This window comes from Pongo pygmaeus, chromosome 9 (genome assembly GCF_028885625.2).
Source record: "Pongo pygmaeus isolate AG05252 chromosome 9, NHGRI_mPonPyg2-v2.0_pri, whole genome shotgun sequence".
In the NCBI taxonomy this organism is placed as follows: domain Eukaryota; kingdom Metazoa; phylum Chordata; class Mammalia; order Primates; family Hominidae; genus Pongo; species Pongo pygmaeus.
In genome coordinates, this window is record NC_072382.2 from 11,550,118 (window position 1) to 11,570,350 (window position 20,233).

Genomic DNA, 20,233 nt, shown 5'->3' on the forward strand with positions numbered 1-20,233 from the left:
AATTAAATCTCTTGTCTAAAACAGCCTTGATAAATAATTTCTCTGAGGCTTCTTTAACTCTCTAATCTAACTTCCATACCACTTTTATATTTGCCATTGCATTTTTAAGGTATGTATTTTCTGCTAGACAGAAGGGATGTCATCTATCTTGTCATCTGTTGGTTGACAAGTCCTCTTACAATGCCTACCATTTTGTGACAGCTGAACAGTTTGTTGCTTCTGCTGTTGTTGAAGGTTTTGAAATCCACCATGAAGCAAGAACTGGAGGCAGCACAGAAAAAGCATTCTCTTTGTGAATTGCTCCGCATACCCAACATATGTAAAAGAATCTGTTTCCTGTCCTTTGTGAGGTAAGTTTCATGCAGTGTGTGAGGAATGTTAAAATAGAGGAGACATAAATCCATTTCTTATTTCAAATGATACAACATGTTGAAGGAAAATATTTGGGGGATAAAAGATGATAAATCCATAAAGAGAATTGCTATTTTTAAAAGTGGTAAAAGGGTTATGAAAAGACTGACACAAAATTAATTACACAACGATTTCTGTTTATAACATAATTCTACCAGGCTCATCACTGGAGACTTATGCTGAAAACTTCAATTATGGCATAGGTTTAGACTCAAAGTTTCTTCATGTGTTTCCATTTTAATTGAGCTAAATTATAAACAGCAAATTATATGAATGTATACAGATCAATGAATATTACCATTTATTAATATCTAGCTACCACTCAGATCAAGGTATAGAAAAAATTCTAAAACACTAGGAAATGATCACAAGTTCAGCAAGATGACATAACAGAAAATCATACCCCTCTAATTAAACTAAAGAGCTTCTGCACAGCAAAAGAAACTACCATTAGAGTGAACAGGCAACCTACAGAATGGGAGAAAATTTTCACAACCTATTCATCTGACAAAGGGCTAATATCCAGAATCTACAATGAACTCCAACAAATTTACAAGAAAAAAACAAACAACCCCATCAAAAAGTGGGTGAAGGATATGAACAGACACTTCTCAAAAGAAGACATCTATGCAGCCAAAAGACACATGAAAAAATGCTCATCATCACTGACCATCAGAGAAATGCAAATCAAAACCACAATGAGATACCATCTCCCACCAGTTAGAATGGCAATCATTAAAAAGTCAGGAAACAACAGGTGCTGGAGAGGATGTGGAGAAATAGGAACACTTTTACACTGTTGGTGGGACTGTAAACTAGTTCAACCATTGTGAAAGTCAGTGTGGCGATTCCTTAGGGATCTAGAACTAGAAATACCATTTGACCCAGCCATCCCATTACTGGGTATATACCCAAAGGACTATAAATCATGCTGCTATAAAGACACATGCACACGTATGTTTATTGAGGCACTATTCACAATAGCAAAGACTTGGAACCAACCCAAATGTCCAACAATGATAGACTGGATTAAGAAAATGTGGCACATATACACCATGGAATACTATGCAGCCATAAAAAATGATGAGTTCATGTCCTTTGTAGGGACATGGATGAAACTGGAAACCATCATTCTCAGTGAACTATCGCAAGGACAAAAAACAAAACAGCGCATGTTCTCACTCATAGGTGGGAATTGAACAATGAGAACACATGGACACAGGGAGGGGAACATCACACTCTGGGGACTGTTGTGGGGTTGGAGGAGGGGGGAGGGATAGCATTAGGAGATATACCTAATGCTAAATGACGAGTTAATGGGTGCAGCACACCGGCATGGCACATGTATACATATGTAACTAACCTGCACATTGTGCACATGTACCCTAAAACTTAAAGTATAATAATAATAATAATAATAATAATAAAAAGAAAATCCTACCCCTCAACTGCACACAGAAACACTGATTAAATAATGACTGGACAAAAATACTTCTATGAGAATTTCAAAACTGAGATAAGACATTGTAATGCCCCAGATGAGTATGAAACCAAAAACAGTTGCACTGAAATGGGCAAGAAGAGTAATGTCAGTTTATACATGACAACCCCTTCCCAAAGTTGTTACAGCTCATGCCAAGAGAGGACACCCTGGCCTATGACTTTTCCCTCATAGGGAAGGAAAGAGTAGAGCATTTAGCCACAACTTGGCCTTTGGACACACTGTGTGAGGAACTGGTGTCTGTCTCCTCTCACTCAGAGCACTGATGGAACTAGCATATTTGAATGCCTGGGGTCACTGAGGACAAAGTGAATACAAAAGAAAGCTGTGACTCACACAGCTCAGTGCAATGAAAAGAAGATGCACAACTTGAGATTTCTCCCTCAGGAGGGAAAGGAGTTCAGTATGTGTCTGATATACTGATTTTCCAGGGAGATGCCCAAGAAATTAGTTTCTTTCTAGCCCAACCATTATGCCAGTAGGACCCCACACACACTCTAGGTGCCTCAGAACTACTGAGAACAAAGACAGCTGGGTGTTAAGCTGCTGCATCAGAGGACTCATGGTACGGCAGACAGACACCACAGAAAGCAAGAGATTGCCAGTTCCTGAAAAACAGAAACCAGGAAATTCCTCTAATTAGGAATCTACATGCACAAATATAGAGAAGATACTTTCACAGAGTAGAATTGAAGGTCCCCAGAATCTCTATCTGGGCTGATTGTAAAAGCCAGTCCGGGAAGACAGGAAGAGGTGGCTATTTCTTCAAATGTATAGATACCAATGCAAAGCTACAAAGAACACGAAGAAACAGAGAAATATGACACAAAAGGGAACAAAATAAATCTTAAGAAACCGATTATAAAGAAATGGAGATATACAGACCGGGCACAGTGGCTCATGCCTGTAATTCCAGCATTTTGAGAGGCCAAGGCAGGCGGATCACCTGAGGTCAGGAGTTCAAGACCAGCCTAGCCAAACATGGTGAAACCCCATCTCTACTAAAATTACAAAAATTAGCCAGGCATCATGGCCCTGTAATCCCAGCTACTCAGGAGGCTGAAGCACCAGAATTTCTTCAACCCAGGAAGTGGAGGTTGCAGTGAGCCAAGATTGCACCACTGCACTCCAGCCTGGGTGACAGAGAGAAACCCCATTTCAAAAAAAAAAAAAAAAATTACAGACTTAAATGTAAGGCCTAAAACTATGATAATACTAGAAGAAAGCATTGAGTAAATCCTTTAGGACATTGCTATTAGCAAAGTTTTCTTGAGTAAAAACTCAAAAGCACAGGCAAACAGAGCAAAAAAAAAAATGACAAATGGAATTACATCAAGCTAAAAATCTTCTGCACAACAAAGGAAAACAATCAACAAAGTGGAGAAACAACCTACAGAATAGAAAAAAAATTGCAAACTATTCAACTGACAAGGGATTAATAAATCAAACCTATAAGGGACATAAACAACTCAGTATCAAAAAAACAAATAACCCTATTTTTAAATGCGCAAGATACCTGAACAGACATTTCTTAAAATAAGATATACAAATGACCAACAAGTATAAAAAATGCTCAATACTGTTAATCACCAGAAAAATGTAAATTAAAACCACTATAAAATATTATCTCACCCCAGTTAAAATATTATCAAAAAGACAAAAAAAAAATGCTGGGGAAGATGCACATAGAGGGGGATGTTTGCACACTGTTGGTGGGAATATAAATCAGTACAGCCACTATGCAAAACAATATAAAATTTTGTGAAAAGGTTAAAAATGGAAATACCATATTATCCAGCAGTCTCACTTTTGGGTATATTTGCAAAGGTAGAAAATCAGCATACTGAAGAGATATCTGCACTTCTATGTTTTTTGCAGCAGTATTCCCAATAGCCAAGATAGGGTATCAACCTAAATGTTTATCAATGGCTGTATAAAGAAAATGGGGTATATTGGCAGGGCGTGGTGGCTCACACCTGTAATCCCAGAATTTTGGGAGGCCAACGTAGATGGATTGCTTGAGTCCAGAAGTTCAGATCAGCCTGAGCAACATGGCAAAACCCCGACTCTACAAAAAAAATAAATAAATAAAAACACAAAAAATTAGCCAGGCATGGTGGCACATACGTGTAGTCCCAGTTACTCTGGAGGCTGAGATGGGAGGATAGCTTGAGCCCAAGGAGGTAGAGTGTCACTTTTAAGACAGAGTGAGGCCCTGTTCAAAAAAAAAAGAAAATGGGATATACATTTTATATATATACACACACACACACACACAATATATATACATTATATATATACATTATATATATACGTTATATATATACATTATATATGTGTTATATATTTGTATTTGGATATATATATAATCGGATATGTAGAGAGAAATAGATACAATGGAATATTATTCAGCCATAAAAATAATACATTCCTGTCATTTACTGCAACATGGATGGAATTGGAGGACATTATTTTAAGTTTAATTATCCAGGCACCAAAAGACAAATATTGCATGTTCTCACTCATATGTGAGAGCTAAAAAATTTATCGCCTGGTGGTAATAAGTGAAATGGTGGCTACCAGAAGCGGGGAGAGGGTATTAAGAGGGATGGGCTAATGGGTACAAAAATATAGTTATATAGAAAAAGTAAGATCTAGTTTTCAGTAGCACAATAGTTACAGTTGACTATAGGTGACTATAGTTAACAATAAAGTTATTATATATTTCAAAATAGCCAGAAGAGTATATTTAAAATGTTCTCGACACACACACACACACACACACACACACACACACACACAAATGATGAATGTGTGAGATAATGGATATCCCAATTACCCAGGTTTTATCATTATATACTGTATGATTATATCAAAATATCACAGTGCCTCATAAATATGTATAATTATCATGCATCCATAAACATTAAAAATTTTTAAAAATTCACATCTAGACATTTTATAATAAAATTATCAAAAGAAAAGAATTTTGAAAGCAGCAAGAGAAGTGACTTGTCTTGTACTAAGAAAACCTCCATAAGACCTTGGTTTGTTTTCCCACAGAAAGTTTACAGGCCAGCAGAAAGTATGATGATATATTTAGAGATGACAACTGCTAACAAAAAGTACTATATCCAGCAAACTGGCCTTCAAAAATGAAGGGAAATAAAGACTTTCCCAGACAAACAAAAACTGAGTGAGTCTGTCAACATTAGATCTGCATTATAAGAAATGTTAAAGGGAACCCTTCATGTTTAAACAAAGAACCCTAACGAGCAACATGAGAGCATATTGAAGTATAAGGCTTACTGGTAAAGGAAACTATGAGAAGTCCAGAGCTAACATCATACTCGATGAAAAACTAAAAGTTCTTCCTTTAACATCGAGAATAAGAGTCACCACTTCTATTTAACATAGTACTTAAAGTGCTAACCAGAGCAGTTAGGGAAGAAAAAGAGATTAAAAGCATCTAAATAGGAAAGGAAGAAGTAAACTAAGCTCTACTTACCAGTTATATGATCTTATAAGTAAAAATCCTAAAGATTACACACACAAAAATTTTAGAGCTAATAAACAAATGCAATCTAGTTGAATGACACAAAATGCACATAAAAATCAGTTGTGTTTTTATACACTAACAACAAACTATCCAAAAATAAAATTAAGAAGCCATCTCATTTATAATACCATAAGAAGGAAGAAAATACTTAGGAATAAACTTAACCAAGGAGGCAAAAGACTTGTACACTGAAAACTACAAAACATTGATGAAATAAACAAAACAAAGGTGAATGAAAAGATATATGCATGAATTACAAAGCTTTGTATTATTAAATGTTCATGCTACTCAAAGTAATCTGAAGATTCAATGCAATCCCTATCAAAATCTCAGTGGCATTATATTACAGAAATAGAAAAAGTCCTAAAATCCTATGGGAACCATACAAATTTTAGAATAGCCAAAACTACCTTGAGAAAGAAGAACAAAGCTAAAGGCCACACACCACCTGATTTCAAAACATATTGCAAAGCAACAGTAGTTTAAAACACTATGGTACTTGCATAAAGATGGACATTTAGACCAATGGAACAGAATGGAGAATGCAGAAATCAATCCATGCGTACACAGTCAACTGATCTTTGTGGGGGTGACAAAGATACACAATAGAAAGAGAGAGTTTCTTCAACAAACGATGCTAAGCAACTACATATCCACATATATGTGCCATAAGGAAAGGATTCAATTTCATTTTACTGTGCTATCAGGAAAGGGTTTTGTGCTATAAGGAAAGGGTTTCACTTTATTAAAATGTATATATATATATACACCCAATTTTCTTTATTAAATGAAATTGAACCCTTTCCTTATAGCACACACAAAAATCAACTGAAAATGGATTCAAGACTTAACATGAGACCTGAAACTATCAAAATCCTAGAAGAAAACATAGGTGAAAAGCTTCATGACATTAGTTTTGGCAATTATTTCATGGATATGATGCCAAAAGCACAAACAATGAAAGGAAAAATATACAAATGGGACATCAAACTAAAAAACTTCTGCACAGCAAAGGAAATAATAGAATGAAAAGGCAGCCTTCAGAATGAGGGAAAATATTTGCCAACCACACATCTGATATGAGTTAATATCCAAAATATATTAGGAAAACCTACAACTCACTACCATGAATGCAAATAGTCCAATCACAAAATAAGGAAAGGACTTGACTAGACATTTTTCCAAAGAAGCCATACAAATGGCCAATGGAAAACGTGCTCAAAATCACTAGTCACGAACATGCAAGTCAAAACTACAATCAGATATTACTTCAAATCTGTTAGGACATTATCATAAATAAATTGAATAAATAAATAAGAGATAATAACTGTTGGCAAGAATGTGGAAAAATTGGAACCATTGTACACTGTTAGTGAAAATGTAAATAGTACAGCCCCTATGGAAAGCAGTAGGACTACCATATGATTCACCAGTCCTACTTCTAGGATCTCAATTCTTCAAAGAAACAATTGAAATCAGGATTGGGAAGAGATATTTGCACTCCCATGTTCATTGCAACATTATTCACAATTGCCAAGATGTAGAAGCAACTTAAATGTCCATTGACATATAGATAAGTAAAATGTGGTATATACACGTGATGGAATATTAGTCAGCCATGGAAAGAAAAATGTCATATCCAACATGTATGAAACTTGAGGACATTATGCTAAGTTAAATATGCCAGGACAGAAGGACAGACACCACCAATTCCCCTTATATGAGATATCTAAAATAATCAAATTTATAGAAGCAGAAAGTAGAATCGTAGTTTCCTGGGGCAGAGGGCAGGGGGAAATAGGAAGTTCCCATTTAATGGGCATAAAGTGTCAGTTACACAAGATGCTGTACAACATTATGTATACAGTTAAGAATATTTTACTGTACACTTAAAAATTCATTAACAGGGCAGAACTCATGTTATGCATTTTTACCACAGTTTTAAAAAGTAAATAAGTGTTTTGAGAGTTCCCAGCTAAACTGGGATTTCAGTATCTGAGTGACTGGCAAGCCTGCCCTAAGGGAAAAAGAAGAGGAGCTAGATGTAGGTGATTTCAGTGCCTTTCACAGGATACATGTTTTACCTGATGGACAGCTAGTGCCTAGTTGTCCAAACCATAACTAGGAAGGTTTGGACAACTAGGCAGTCACACAGGAAAGTAGCTTAGACTGGCATATGCTGTTGTGGTTCTTATCTGATCTATGTGCAATTTCTGCCTGCCTGACTATTGCTCTGCCACTGGGAGCCCAATCTTGTGTTCTCATTGCTATCCTGGAGAAAATCCAACCTTGATAGACTGGATTAAGAAAATGTGGCACATATACACCATGGAATACTACGCAGCCATAAAAAAGGATGAGTTCATGTCCTTTTCAGGGACATGGATGAAACTGGAAACCATCATTCTCAGCAAACTATCACAAGATCAGAAAACCAAACACCGCGTGTTCTCACTGATAAGTGGGAGTTGAACAATGAGAACACATGGACACAGGGAGGCGAACATCACACACCAGGACCTGTCAGGGGATGGGGGGTTAGGGGAGGGATAACATTAGAAGAAATACCTAATGTAGGTGATGAGTTGATGGGTGCAGCAAACCACCATGGCACGTGTATACCTATGTAACAAAAAGGCACGTTCTGCACATGTATCCCAGAACTTAAAATATAATTTAAAAAAAAAAAAGAAAGAAAATCCAACCTTGAATAGCCAGCCCCTAGTTCTTCCAATGGAAAGCATAAATTCAATACACCGAACAAAAGGAAACAAGTTCAAGGATGTCTACTTACAGATCCTGGGTAAGGATCACCAGATCACATGATGCGGAAACAGAGAATCATGCACAGAGAGACAAAAGTACATGGCAATGAGCAGTGTACATAAGGAAGTAGGTTGTGGGTCACTTAGAGCTTCCGGGCAAATGCCTGAATGGTACACTTACAAGAAGCACTGGGAAAGTCACAAACCCAATCTGCTAGGCAGGAGAGATGGCTCCAGGTTTTTATCTCTGGCCACTGGCTTGAGCCATTTGGGAGTGGCATAGAAATGGAAACTGTGTCAAGGGTGACTGAGCCCTGCCTCTAGTATAAGAAAGTTAAACCTGAATTCAAAATGGATGCTGAAGTAACATAAAATTATAAGTATTCACTACAATGAGATACAAATGTATGTTGAAGATATAATTAAAGTTTATTGACTGCCTCTTTTTTTAAATTAAAGTTCTGGGATACATGTGCAGAACGTGCAGGTTTGTTACATTGGTATACATGTGTCATGGTGGTTTGCTGCACCCATCAACCCGTTATCTAGGTTTTAAACCCTGTATGCATTAGGTATTTGTCCTAATGCTCTCCCACCCCTTGCCCCCAACCCCCAACAAGCCTCAGTCTGTGATGTCTCCCTCCTTGTGTCCATGTGTTCCCATTGTTCAATTCCCACTTATGAGTGAGAACATGTGTTGTTTGCTTTTCTGATCCTGTGTTAGTTTGCTGAGAATGATGGTTTCCAGCTTCATCCATGTCCCTGCTAGGGACATGAACTCATCTTCTTTTATGACTACATAGTATTCCATGGTGTATATGTGCCACATTTTCTTTATCCAGTCTATCATTGATGGGCATTTGGGTTGGTTAAGTCTATGCTATTGTGGATAGTGCTGCAGTAAGCATACATGTGCATGTGTCCTTATAGTAGAATGATTTATAATCCTTTGAATAATATACCCAGTAATTGGATTGCTGGGTCAAATGGTATTTCTGTTTCTAAATCCATGAGGAATCACCACACTGTCTTCCACATGGTTGAACTAATTTACACTCCCACCAACAGTGTAAAAGCATTTCTATTTCTCCACATCCTCTTCAGCATCTGTTGTTTCCTGACTTTTTAAGGATCACATTAGGCTATCCACCAGGTTAAAAAAAAAAAAGTATCCTGTGAAAGACACTGAAAACACCCACACCACACCTAGCTCCTCTTCAAACTGGCATGAGATGGTATCTCGATGTGGTTTCGATTTGCATTTGTCTGATGACCAGTGATGATGAGCTTTTTTTCATGTTTGTTGGCCACATAAATGTCTTATTTTGAGAAGTGTCTGTTCATATCATTTGCTCACTTTTTGATGGGATTTTTTTTCATGTAAATTTGATTAGTTCCTCGTAGATTCCAGATATTAGAACTTTGTCAGTTGTATAGATGGCAAAAATTTATCCCATTCTGTAGGTTGCCTGTTCACTCTGATGATAGTTTCTTTTGCTGTGCAGAAGCTCTTTAGTTTATTTAGATCCCAGTTATCAATTTTGGCTTTTGTTGCAATTGCTTTTGGTGTTTTAGTCCTGAAGTCTTTGCCTGTGCCTATGTCCCAAAAGGTATTGCCTAAGTCGTCTTCTAGGGTTTTTATGGTTTTAGGTATTACATTTAAGTTTTTTATCCATCTTGAGTTAATTTTTGTATAAGGTGTAAGGAAGGGGTCCAGTTTCAGTTTTCTGCATATGGCTAGCCAGTTTTCCCAGCACCATTTATTAAATAGGATATCCTTTCCCCATTGCTCATTTGTGTCAGGTTTGTCAAAGACCAGACAGTAGTAGATGTGTGGTGTTATTTCTGTTCTGCTCTGTTGGTCTACATATCTGTTTGGTACCAGCACCATGCAGTTTTGATTACTTTAGCCTTGTAGTATAGTTTGAAGCCAGGCAGTATGATGCCTCCAGCTTTGTTCTTTTTGCTTAGCATTGTCTTGGCTATATAAGCTTTTTTAAAATCCATATGAAATTTAAAGTAGTTTTTTCTAGTTCTGCAAAGAAAATCAATGGTAGCTTGAGGAATAGCATTGAATCTATAAATTACTTTGGGCAGTATGGCCATTTTCATGATATTGATTCTTTCTATCCATGAGCATGGAATGTTTTTCCATTTGTTTGTGTCCTCTCTTATTTCCTTGTGCAGTGGTTTGTAGTTCTCCTTGAAGAGCTCCTTCACGTCCCTTGTAAGTTGTATTCCTAGGTATTTTATTTTCTTTGTAGCAATTGTGAATGGGAGTTCATTCATGATTTGGCTTTCTGTTTGTCTATTGCTGATGAATAGGAATGCTTGTGATTTTTCACACTGATTTTGTATCCTGAGACTTTGCTGAAGTTGCTTATCAGCTTAAGGAGTTTTGGGGCTAAGATGATGGGGTTTTCTAAATATACAATCATGTCATCTACAGAGACAATTTGACTTCTTCTCTTCCTATTTGAATACGCTTCATTTCCTTCTTTTGCCTGGTTGCCCTGGCCAGAACTTCCAATACTATGTTGAATAGGAGTGGTGAGAGAGGGCATCCTTGTCTTGTGCCGGTTTTCGAAGGGTACGCTTCCAGCTTTTGCCCATTTGGTATGATATTGGCTATAGGTTTGTCATAAATAGCTCTTATTATTTTGAGATATGTTCCATCTATACCTAGTTTATTGAGTAGTTTACTATGAAGGAGTGTTGAATTTGATTGTAGGTCTTTTCTGCATCTATTGAGATAATCATGTGGCTATTGTCATTGATTCTGTTTATGTGATGGATTATGTTTATTGATTTTTGTATGTTGGACCAGCCTTGCATCCCAGGGATAAAGCCTACTTAATCGTGGTGGATAAGCTTTTGATGTGCTGCTGGATTCAGTTTGCCAGTATTGTGCTGAGGATTTTTGCATCGATGTTCATCAGGGATTTTGGCCTGAAATTTTCTTTTCTGGTTGTATCTCTGCCACATTTTGGTATCAGGATAATGCTGGCCTCATAAAATATGTTAGGGAGGAGTCCCTCTTTTTCTATTATTTGGAGAATTTTCAGAAGGAATGGTTCCAACTCCTCTTTGCACCTCTGGGAGAATTCAGGTGTGAATCCATCTGGTCCTGGGCTTTTTGAGTTGGTAGGCTATTATTTACTGCCTCAATTTCAGAACTTGTTATTGGTCTATTCAGGTATTCAACTTCTTCCTGGTTTAGTCTTGGGAGGGTGTATATGTCCAGGAATTTATCTATTTCTTCTGGATTTTTAGTTTATTTGTGTAGAGGTGTTTATAGTATTCTCTGATGGTAGTTTGTATTTCTGTGGGGTTAGCGGTGATATCCCCTATATCATTTTTTATTGTGTCTATTTGATTCTTCTCTCTTTTCTTCTTTACTAGTCTTGCTAGCAGTCTATTTATTTTGTTGATCTTTTCAAAAAACTGATTCCTGGATTCATTGATTTTTATGAGTGGTTTTTGTGTTTCTGTCTCCTTCCATTCTGCTCTCATCTTAGTTATTTCTTGTCTTTGCCTAGCTTTTCAATTTGTTCCCTCTTACTTCTCTAGTTCTTTTAATTGTGATGTTAGGGTGTCGATTTTAGATCTTTCCTGCTTTCTGATGTGGGCATTTAGTGCTGTAAAATCCCTCTTAATAGTGCTTTTGCTGTGTCCCAGAGATTCTCATACATTGTGTCTTTGTTCTCATTCGTTTCAAATAACTTCTTTATTCCTGTCTTTACTTCATTATTTACCCAGTAGTCATTCAGGAGCAGGTTCTTTAGTTTCCATGTAGTTGAGTGGTTTTGAGGGAGTTTCTTAATCCTAAGTTCTAATTTGATTGCACTGTGGTCTGAGAGACTTGTTTGTTATGATTTCTGTTCTTTTGCACTTGCTGAGGAGTGTTTTACTTCCAATTATGCGATCAATTTTAGAATAAGTGTGATGTGGTGCTGAGAAGAATGTATATTCTGTTGATTTGGGGTAGAGAGTTCTGTAGATGTCTATTAGAGATCCACTTGGTCCAGAGCTGGGTTCAAGTCCTAAATATCCTTGTTGATTTTCTGTCTAGTTGATCTGTCTAATATCGACAGTGGGATGTTAAAGTCTGCCACTATTATTGCGTGGGAATCTAAGCCTCTTTGTAAGTCTCTAAGAACTTGCTTTATGAATCTGGGTGCTCCTGTGTTGTGTGTGTATATATTTAGGATAGTTAGCTTTTCCTGTTGCACTGATTCCTTTACCATTATGTAATGTCCTTCTTTGTCTTCTTTGATTTCTGTTGGCTTAAAGTCTGTCTTATCAGAGAATAGGATTGCAATACCTGCTTTTTTTTTTTTCTTTCTCTTTGCTTGGTAAATATTTCTTTATCCCTTTATTTTGAACCTATGTGTGTCTTTGCACATGAGATAGGTCTCCTGAATACAGCACACAAATGGGTCTTGACTCTATGCAATTTGCCAGTCTATGTCTTTTAATTGGGGCATTTAGGCCATTTACATTTAAGGTTGACATTGTTATGTTTAATTTGATCCTGTCATCATGATGTTAGCTGCTTAGTTTGTACATTAGTTGATGCAGTTTCTACATAGCATCATTGGTCTTTATGTTTTGGTATGTTTTTGCAGTGGTTGGTACCAGCATTTCCTTCCCATATTTAGTGCTTCCTTCAGGAGCTCTTGTAAGGCAGGCCTGCTGGTGACAAAATCCCTCAGCATTTGCTTGTCTGGAAAGAATTTTATTTCTCCTTTGCTTATGAAGCTTAGTTTGGCTGTATATGAAATTCTGTGTTGAAAATTCTTTTATTTTAAGAATGTTGAATATTGGCATTCACTCTTTTCAGGCTTGTAGGGTTTCTGCAGAGAGATCCACTGTTAGTCTGATGGACTTTCCTTTGTAGGTAACCTGACCTTCCTCTGTGGCTGCCCTTAACATTTTTTCCTTCATTTCAATCTTGGAGAATCTGACAATCATGTGTCTTGGTGTTGCTCTTCTCAAGGAGTATCTAAGTGGTGTTCTCTGTATATCCTGAAATTGCATGTTGGCCTGTCTTGTCTTGCTAGGTTGGGGAAGTTCTCCTGTATAATGTCCTGATTTCCAACTTGCTTTTATTCTCCCTGTCACTTTCAGGTACACCAATCCATCATAGATTTGGTCTTTTCACAGAGTCCCATATTTCTTGGAGGCTCAGTTTGTTCCTTTCATTCTTTTTTCTCTAATCTTTCCTTCCTCACACTTTATTTCATTTAGTTGATCTTCAATCTCTCATATCCTTTTTTTCCACTTGATTGATTCAGCTATTGATACTTGTGTATGCTTCACGAAGTTCTCATGCTGTGTTTTTCAGCTCCATCAGGTCACTTATGTTCTTCTCTAAACTGGTTAACTAGTTAGCAGTTCCTGTAACCTTGTATTAAGCTTCCTTGCATTGGGTTAGAACATGCTTCTTTAGCTCAGGGGAGTTTGTTATTACCCACCTTCTGAAGTCTACTTCTGTCAATTTGTCAAACTCATTCTCCATCCAGTTTAGTGCCCCCTTCCTGGAGAGAATGTCATCATTTGGAGGAGAAGGCGCATTCTGGTTTTTGGAATTTTCAGAATTTTTGCACTGGTTTTTCCTCATCTTTGTGGATTTATCTACCTTTGATCTTTGATGCTGATGGCCTTTGGATGGGGTTTTTTTGGGGGCATCCTTTTTGTTGATATTGATGTTACTTCTTTCTGTTTGTTAGTTTTCTTTCTAACAGTCAGGTCCCTCTTCTGCAGGTCTGCTGGAGTTTACTGGAGGTCCACTCCAGATCCTGTTTGCTTGGGTATCACCAGTGGAGGTTGCAGAACAGCAAAGATTCCTGCCTGCTCCTTCCTCTGGAAGCTTCATTCTAGAGGGGCACCTGCCTGATGCCAGCCAGAGCTCTCCTGTATGAAGTGTCTGTTGACCCCTGCTGGGACGTGTCTCCCAGTCAGGAGGCACAGGGGTTAGCAACCCACTTAAAGAGGCAGTCTATCCCTTAGCAGAGCTCAAGCACTGTGCTGAGAGATCTACTGCTCTCTTCAGAGCTGGCAAGCAAGAATGTTTAAGTCCACTGAAGCTGCACCCACAGTCACCCCTTCCCCAAGGTGCTCTGTCCCAGGGTGATGGGAGTTTTATCTATAAGCCCTTGACTGGGGCTGCTGCCTTTTCTTTCAGAGATGCCCTGCCCAGTGAGGAGGAATCTAGAGAGGCAGTGTGACCACAGTTGCTTTGCAGCACTGCAGTGAGTTCCACACAGTTTGAACTTCCCAGTGGCTTCCTTAACACTGTGAGGGGAAAACTGCCTACACAAGCCTCAGTAATGGTGGACATTCCTCCCCCCACCAAGGTCGATCATCCCAGTTTGACCTCAGACTGCTGTGCTGGCAGTGAGAATTTCAAGCCAGTGGTTCTTAGCTTGCTGGGCTCCATGGGAATGGGACCTGCTGAGTGAGACCACTTGGCTTTCTGGCATCAGCCCCCTTTCCAGGAGAGTGAACGGTTCTGTTTCACTGAGGTTCCAGGTCCCACTGGGGGGGGAGAAAAAAAAAAAACTCCTGCAGCTAGCTCAGTGTCTCCCCAAACAGCCACCTAGTTTTGCACTTGAAACCCAGGGCCCTGGTGGCATAGGCACACAAGGGAATCTCCTGGTCTGCGTGTTGCAAAAACCATGGGAAAAGCATAGTTTCTGGGCTGGATAGCACAGTCCCTATGGCTTCCTTGGGTAGGGGAGGAAGTTCCCTGGCCCTTTGGACTTCCTGGGTGAGGTGATGCCCAACCCTGCTTCAGCTCACCCTCCGTGGGCTGCACCCAGTCTAACCAGTCCCAGTGAGATGAACCGGGTACCTCAGTTGGAAATACAGAAATCACTCACCTTCCGCATTGCTCTCACTGGGAGCTGCAGACCAGAGCTGTTCCTATTCGTCCATCTTGCCAGCTGTCTCTATCGACTGCCTCTTATTCCAAAAAGTAAAACCATAATGAAGTTAGATGCCATTAAATATTCATAACATAAAAATAGGTTTTCTTATTCTAACCTAGATTTGCTACACAAGACCATCTACAGAATGAATGCCATGAATATACAATCTGTACCCAATAAGTTGTACATTTTAGTAAATATTCCTGATTGTAAGGGTGGCAAATGGAAATTTTGGCTTCTTAGATCTTTACTGTGAGTTTGACTGATATCAGTACATTTTTATTTTTAATTGTACATTTTCATTACTGTGAATTTTTTTGCAGTGATTTTTGATGCCATGTGGCTAAATTGGTTTTAGAATACTAATAAAATCCATTGTTTATAAAATAAATAAGTAAACCCCATAGCACATCCTCCATAAAACATCTGTTGTCCCTCAATATACAATTGTTACCACTATCATCTAACCATTATTTTATGATAACTTTAAAATATCAACTTGCGAGAAAATATTCCACAAAACACACTCTGCCTTTTTACTTTAAAGAGTCCTTGGCTACCTGGGCCAATATTATTCTCATTTGCAGGATTTAGTTTCCAAAGATTATAATATGTGCCTTTTTCTGTGTTCACTGCAGATTTGCAAGTACCATCCCCTTTTGGGGCCTTACTTTGCACCTCCAGCATCTGGGAAACAATGTTTTCCTGTTGCAGACTCTCTTTGGTGCAGTCACCCTCCTGGCCAATTGTGTTGCACCTTGGGCACTGAATCACATGAGCCGTTGAGTAAGCCAGATGCTTCTCATGTTCCTACTGGCAACCTGCCTTCTGGCCATCATATTTGTGCCTCAAGGTGAGAAAAGTTCACAGGTGGAAGAAAGAAAATGTCTCTCCCTCTTTTCTCAGGGATTGCCCTGGTCACACCTATCTGGAGCCAGAAGGAAAGGGAGAATTGAGTTCTCAGGATTCCCTGATAGAAATCTGGGGCTTTAGGACAGATTTTGCCACACAGAAGTTACTGGGAAATGAGTCAAAGATGAGTAAGATTGGCTTGAATATATGGTTGTCTTCAGCACATTTGAGAAGTAGTAAGAAATTGGTGCCATTTATTCGTGATAGTTTCTCTAGGACAGCAATTGATCACTTGCCCTTTGGCCAATCAAACTCTTAGGAAGTATTCAGGTGCTGGGCCTTTGTATACCAATATGAGAACACAATACTGCTATTTCCTCTGTCTGGGCTCTTTCTTACCACTACAGCTTCTGTGACAAAGTACTCCCTAATCCCTACATATCTACTGTGTGCCTTGTATTAGGTCACCATAACTGCAATCCTGGTTTAGGGGAGTCGTCTTGACTTCAAGGAAACAAAAGTCCCGTATCTTTATGTACAGAAATGTCCAGTAGGAAGGAGGCAATTGTCAGTTAAGACCTTCTCTTAGAATCTTAGAATTCATAAATTAAATGATCACATGCAATAAATAAGGGAACCCAAGTCGTCACCAGGCTTTACCTCACTCCCAGTCTAGTAATGTACTTAAGAGAATACCAAGTTGGTGTGATCCAGTTCTCCTCTTGAATGTCAGCAGTGATACGAGTCTGGTGCAATGCAACAGAACCCACTCCAATGACATGAGGCAATTATGACATTTTTGTTTTAATTGGATAGAATCCTGCCTCTGAAACTTCCCTTCATTTGTTTCCAAAGTCTGATTTTTTTCTCCAATAAAGGTCCTTATTCTTCATCCTTGAAACATTAATACTACCCAATTTGTCCTTTAACATAGGAATCCTGTCCTTTTATGACTGCCTTTTGCAAACATAGACCCATGTCAGTATTGTGTATATATCTGGGTTTTAAAATCTATGAGGACATGGATGAGTCTTACACTCCCTAGTATTGCCCACATGACACTCCTATTTTCTGCAAGGAGGGCACAGGTGTTCCCGGACAGAATAAGTGAGACCAAAAAAAAACTCTTTAGCTCTAATGTTCCCTTTACTGCTATGGCATAACCCTGATATATAGTGAGAATTGAAGCATCAACTCAGATCCTTTTATTCACTATTTAAGTCACAATATGTAGGCCAATCACATTTCTCAGCTATTAGCCACTGCACATTCTTTGCCTCTATGCAGTCTTCCTACAGTACATTTTACCCCTGGAAACACCTCCAAAGCAGTCCTTTTCTACCTTGGGAGATGCTGATTCCTTCAGCTCAGATTTCCTGAGGCCCTGTGGTTTTCCTTTCTCCAGAAATGCAGACCCTGCGTGTGGTTTTGGCAACCCTGGGTGTGGGAGCTGCTTCTCTTGCCATTACCTGTTCTGCTGCCCAAGAAAATGAACTAATTCCTTCCATAATCAGGTACAAAAGTTTATGTGTGCTCTGTAATTCTCAAAATGGACATGTCTCAACCAATTGACACTTAACAAGGGAAAAAAATCTAAGACAAGTTAGTTAAAAAGCAATCAAATGTAATAGTCATAAAAACAACAAATTACAGCCCAAGTTTATATCAAGCTGACCTTGTTCCAGACACTGCGTTAAGTCTTTTAATGCAGTATCCCATGTACCTTCTGAACCACTTGAAAGGTTTGTGCTAAGGAAAAGCATTTTGTAAATGATAAAAATGTGTCTAGATCCCTGAGGAATCGCCACACTGACTTCCACAATGGTTGAACTAGTTTACAGTCCCACCAACAGTGTAAAAGTGTTCCTATTTCTCCACATCCTCTCCAGCACCTGTTGTTTCCTGACTTTTTAATGATTGCCATTCTAACTGGTGGGAGATGGTATCTCATTGTGGTTTTGATTTGCATTTCTCTGATGGCCAGTGATGGTGAGCATTTTTTCATGTGTTTTTTGGCTACATAAATGTCTTCTTTTGAGAAGTGTCTGTTCATGTCCTTCACCCACTTTTTGATGGGGTTGCTTGTTTTTTTCTTGTAAATTTGTTTGAGCTCCTTGTAGATTCTGGATATTAGCCCTTTGTCAGATTAGTAGGTTGCGAAAATTTTCTCCCATTTTGTAGGTTGCCTGTTCACTCTGATGGTAGTTTCCTTTGCTGTGCAGAAGCTCTTTAGTTTAATTAGATCCCATTTGTCAATTTTGGCTTTTGTTGCCATTGCTTTTGGTGTTTTAGACATGAAGTCCTTGCCCATGCCTATGTCCTCAATGGTAATGCCTAGGTTTTCTTCTAGGGATTTTATGGTTTTAGGTCTAACATTTAAGTCTTTAATCCATCTTGAATTGATTTTTGTATAAGGTGTAAGGAAGGGATCCAGTTCCAGCTTTCTACATATGGCTAGCCAGTTTTCCCAGCACCATTTATTAAATAGGGAATCCTTTCCCCATTTCTTGTTTTTGTCAGGTTTGTCAAAGATCAGATAGTTGCAGATATGTGGCGTTATTTCTGACGGCTCTGTTCTGTTCCATTGATCTATATCTCTGTTTTGGTACCAGTACCATGCTGTTTTGGTTACTGTAGCCTTGTAGTATAGTTTGAAGTCAGGTAGTGTGATGCCTAGAACTAGAAATTCCATTCAACCCAGCCATCCCATTACTGGGTATATACCCAAAGGACTATAAATCATGCTGCTATAAAGACACATGCACATGTATGTTTATTGTGGCATTATTCACAATAGCAAAGACTTGAAACCAACCCAAATGTCCAACAATGATAGACTGGATTAAGAAAATGTAGCACATATACACCATGGAATACTATGCAGCCATAAAAAATGATGAGTTCATGTCCTTTGTAGGGACATGGATGAAATTGGAAATCATCATTCTCAGTAAACTATCCCAAGAACAAAAAACCAAACACCGCATATTCTCACTCATAGGTGGGAATTGAACAACGAGAACACATGGACACAGGAAGGGGAACATCACACTTTGGGGACTGTTGTGGGGTGGGGGGAGGGGGGAGGGATAGCATTGGGAGATATACCTAATGCTAGATGACGAGTTAGTGGGTGCAGCGCACCAGCATGGCACATGTATACATATGTAACTTACCTGCACATTGTGCACATGTACCATAAAACCTAAAGTATAATAATAATAATAATAATAATAAATAAATACATAAATAAATAAATAAAATAAAATAAAAAGTGTCTAATTCACTTGTGAATCTAAAATAAATTGCTAGCAAATAAGAGAAAATTTCAAAAGCAAGAGTATGTTATCACCTCCATGTGTTTAAGTGCTCATCCATAATCACAGCAAAATGATAAATCGCAAATTATGTGTATGATTTTTAACAACTTTTCCTCTGTTGCTGTTTTTACTCCAAGGGGAAGAGCTACTGGAATCACTGGAACCTTTGCTAATATTGGGGGAGCCCTGGCTTCCCTCGTGATGATCCTAAGCATATATTTTCCACCCCTGCCCTGGATCATCTATGGAGTCTTTGCCATCCTCTCTAGCCTTGTTGTCCTCCTCCTCCTTCCTGAAACCAGGAACCAGCCTCTTCTTGACAGCATCCAGGATGTGGAAAATGAGTGAGTAAATAGCCTAGCTGCCCCTCAGAGGAGCTCTGTGCTATAGGTCTGTGCTGAGGAAAGCAAAACACCATTTAGGGCTACCATCCCTCAAAAAGGCTTAGATCTGGGCTATTCCCATGTAGTCAGTGCCTTTGCCTTTGGTATATCCTCATCCCTTCCACAGTGACCTCATACATCCCCTGAGGCTCGCCAGATCACACAGACCATCTCTGCCCAGACTGTCCAGGAGGTTAATTTGTGATGAAGAGACCAAAATTAGGTGACCTCTGCCCTTCCTGCCCTAGTATGAAATGCACACTCTTGAAGGTATTTTACAAACATGCAGAGATCCAAACACCATCTTCTCATCCCTGGGGAGCCCTCAGCCCAGTAAGTGTACCTGTTAGCTGTCTGGGATTGCCAGTGCTTACAGGCCTGACTCCCAGGACACTGAAGAATTTGTGAGAGACTGTATAGAAAATAAGAGCCCCTCCCACAGATGAGAAGTCCTTTTGTATCACACATGAGATTCAGTCTATCTAATTTTCACTGGGGAAAAAAAGTGTT

The 20,233-nt window shown here is 38.7% G+C and overlaps 1 protein-coding gene across 1 annotated transcript in view; it reads left to right on the forward strand.

Moving 5' to 3' along the window:
• The window catches only part of SLC22A25 (solute carrier family 22 member 25), a 74,537-nt gene that overhangs the window by 53,841 nt on the left and 463 nt on the right, over positions 1-20,233 (forward strand). Inside the window, 4 exon segments of the mRNA XM_054439161.2 lie at positions 235-350; positions 15,807-16,021; positions 17,426-17,534; positions 19,478-19,684. Of these exon segments, the coding sequence (XP_054295136.2) occupies positions 235-350; positions 15,807-16,021; positions 17,426-17,534; positions 19,478-19,684 (647 nt within the window).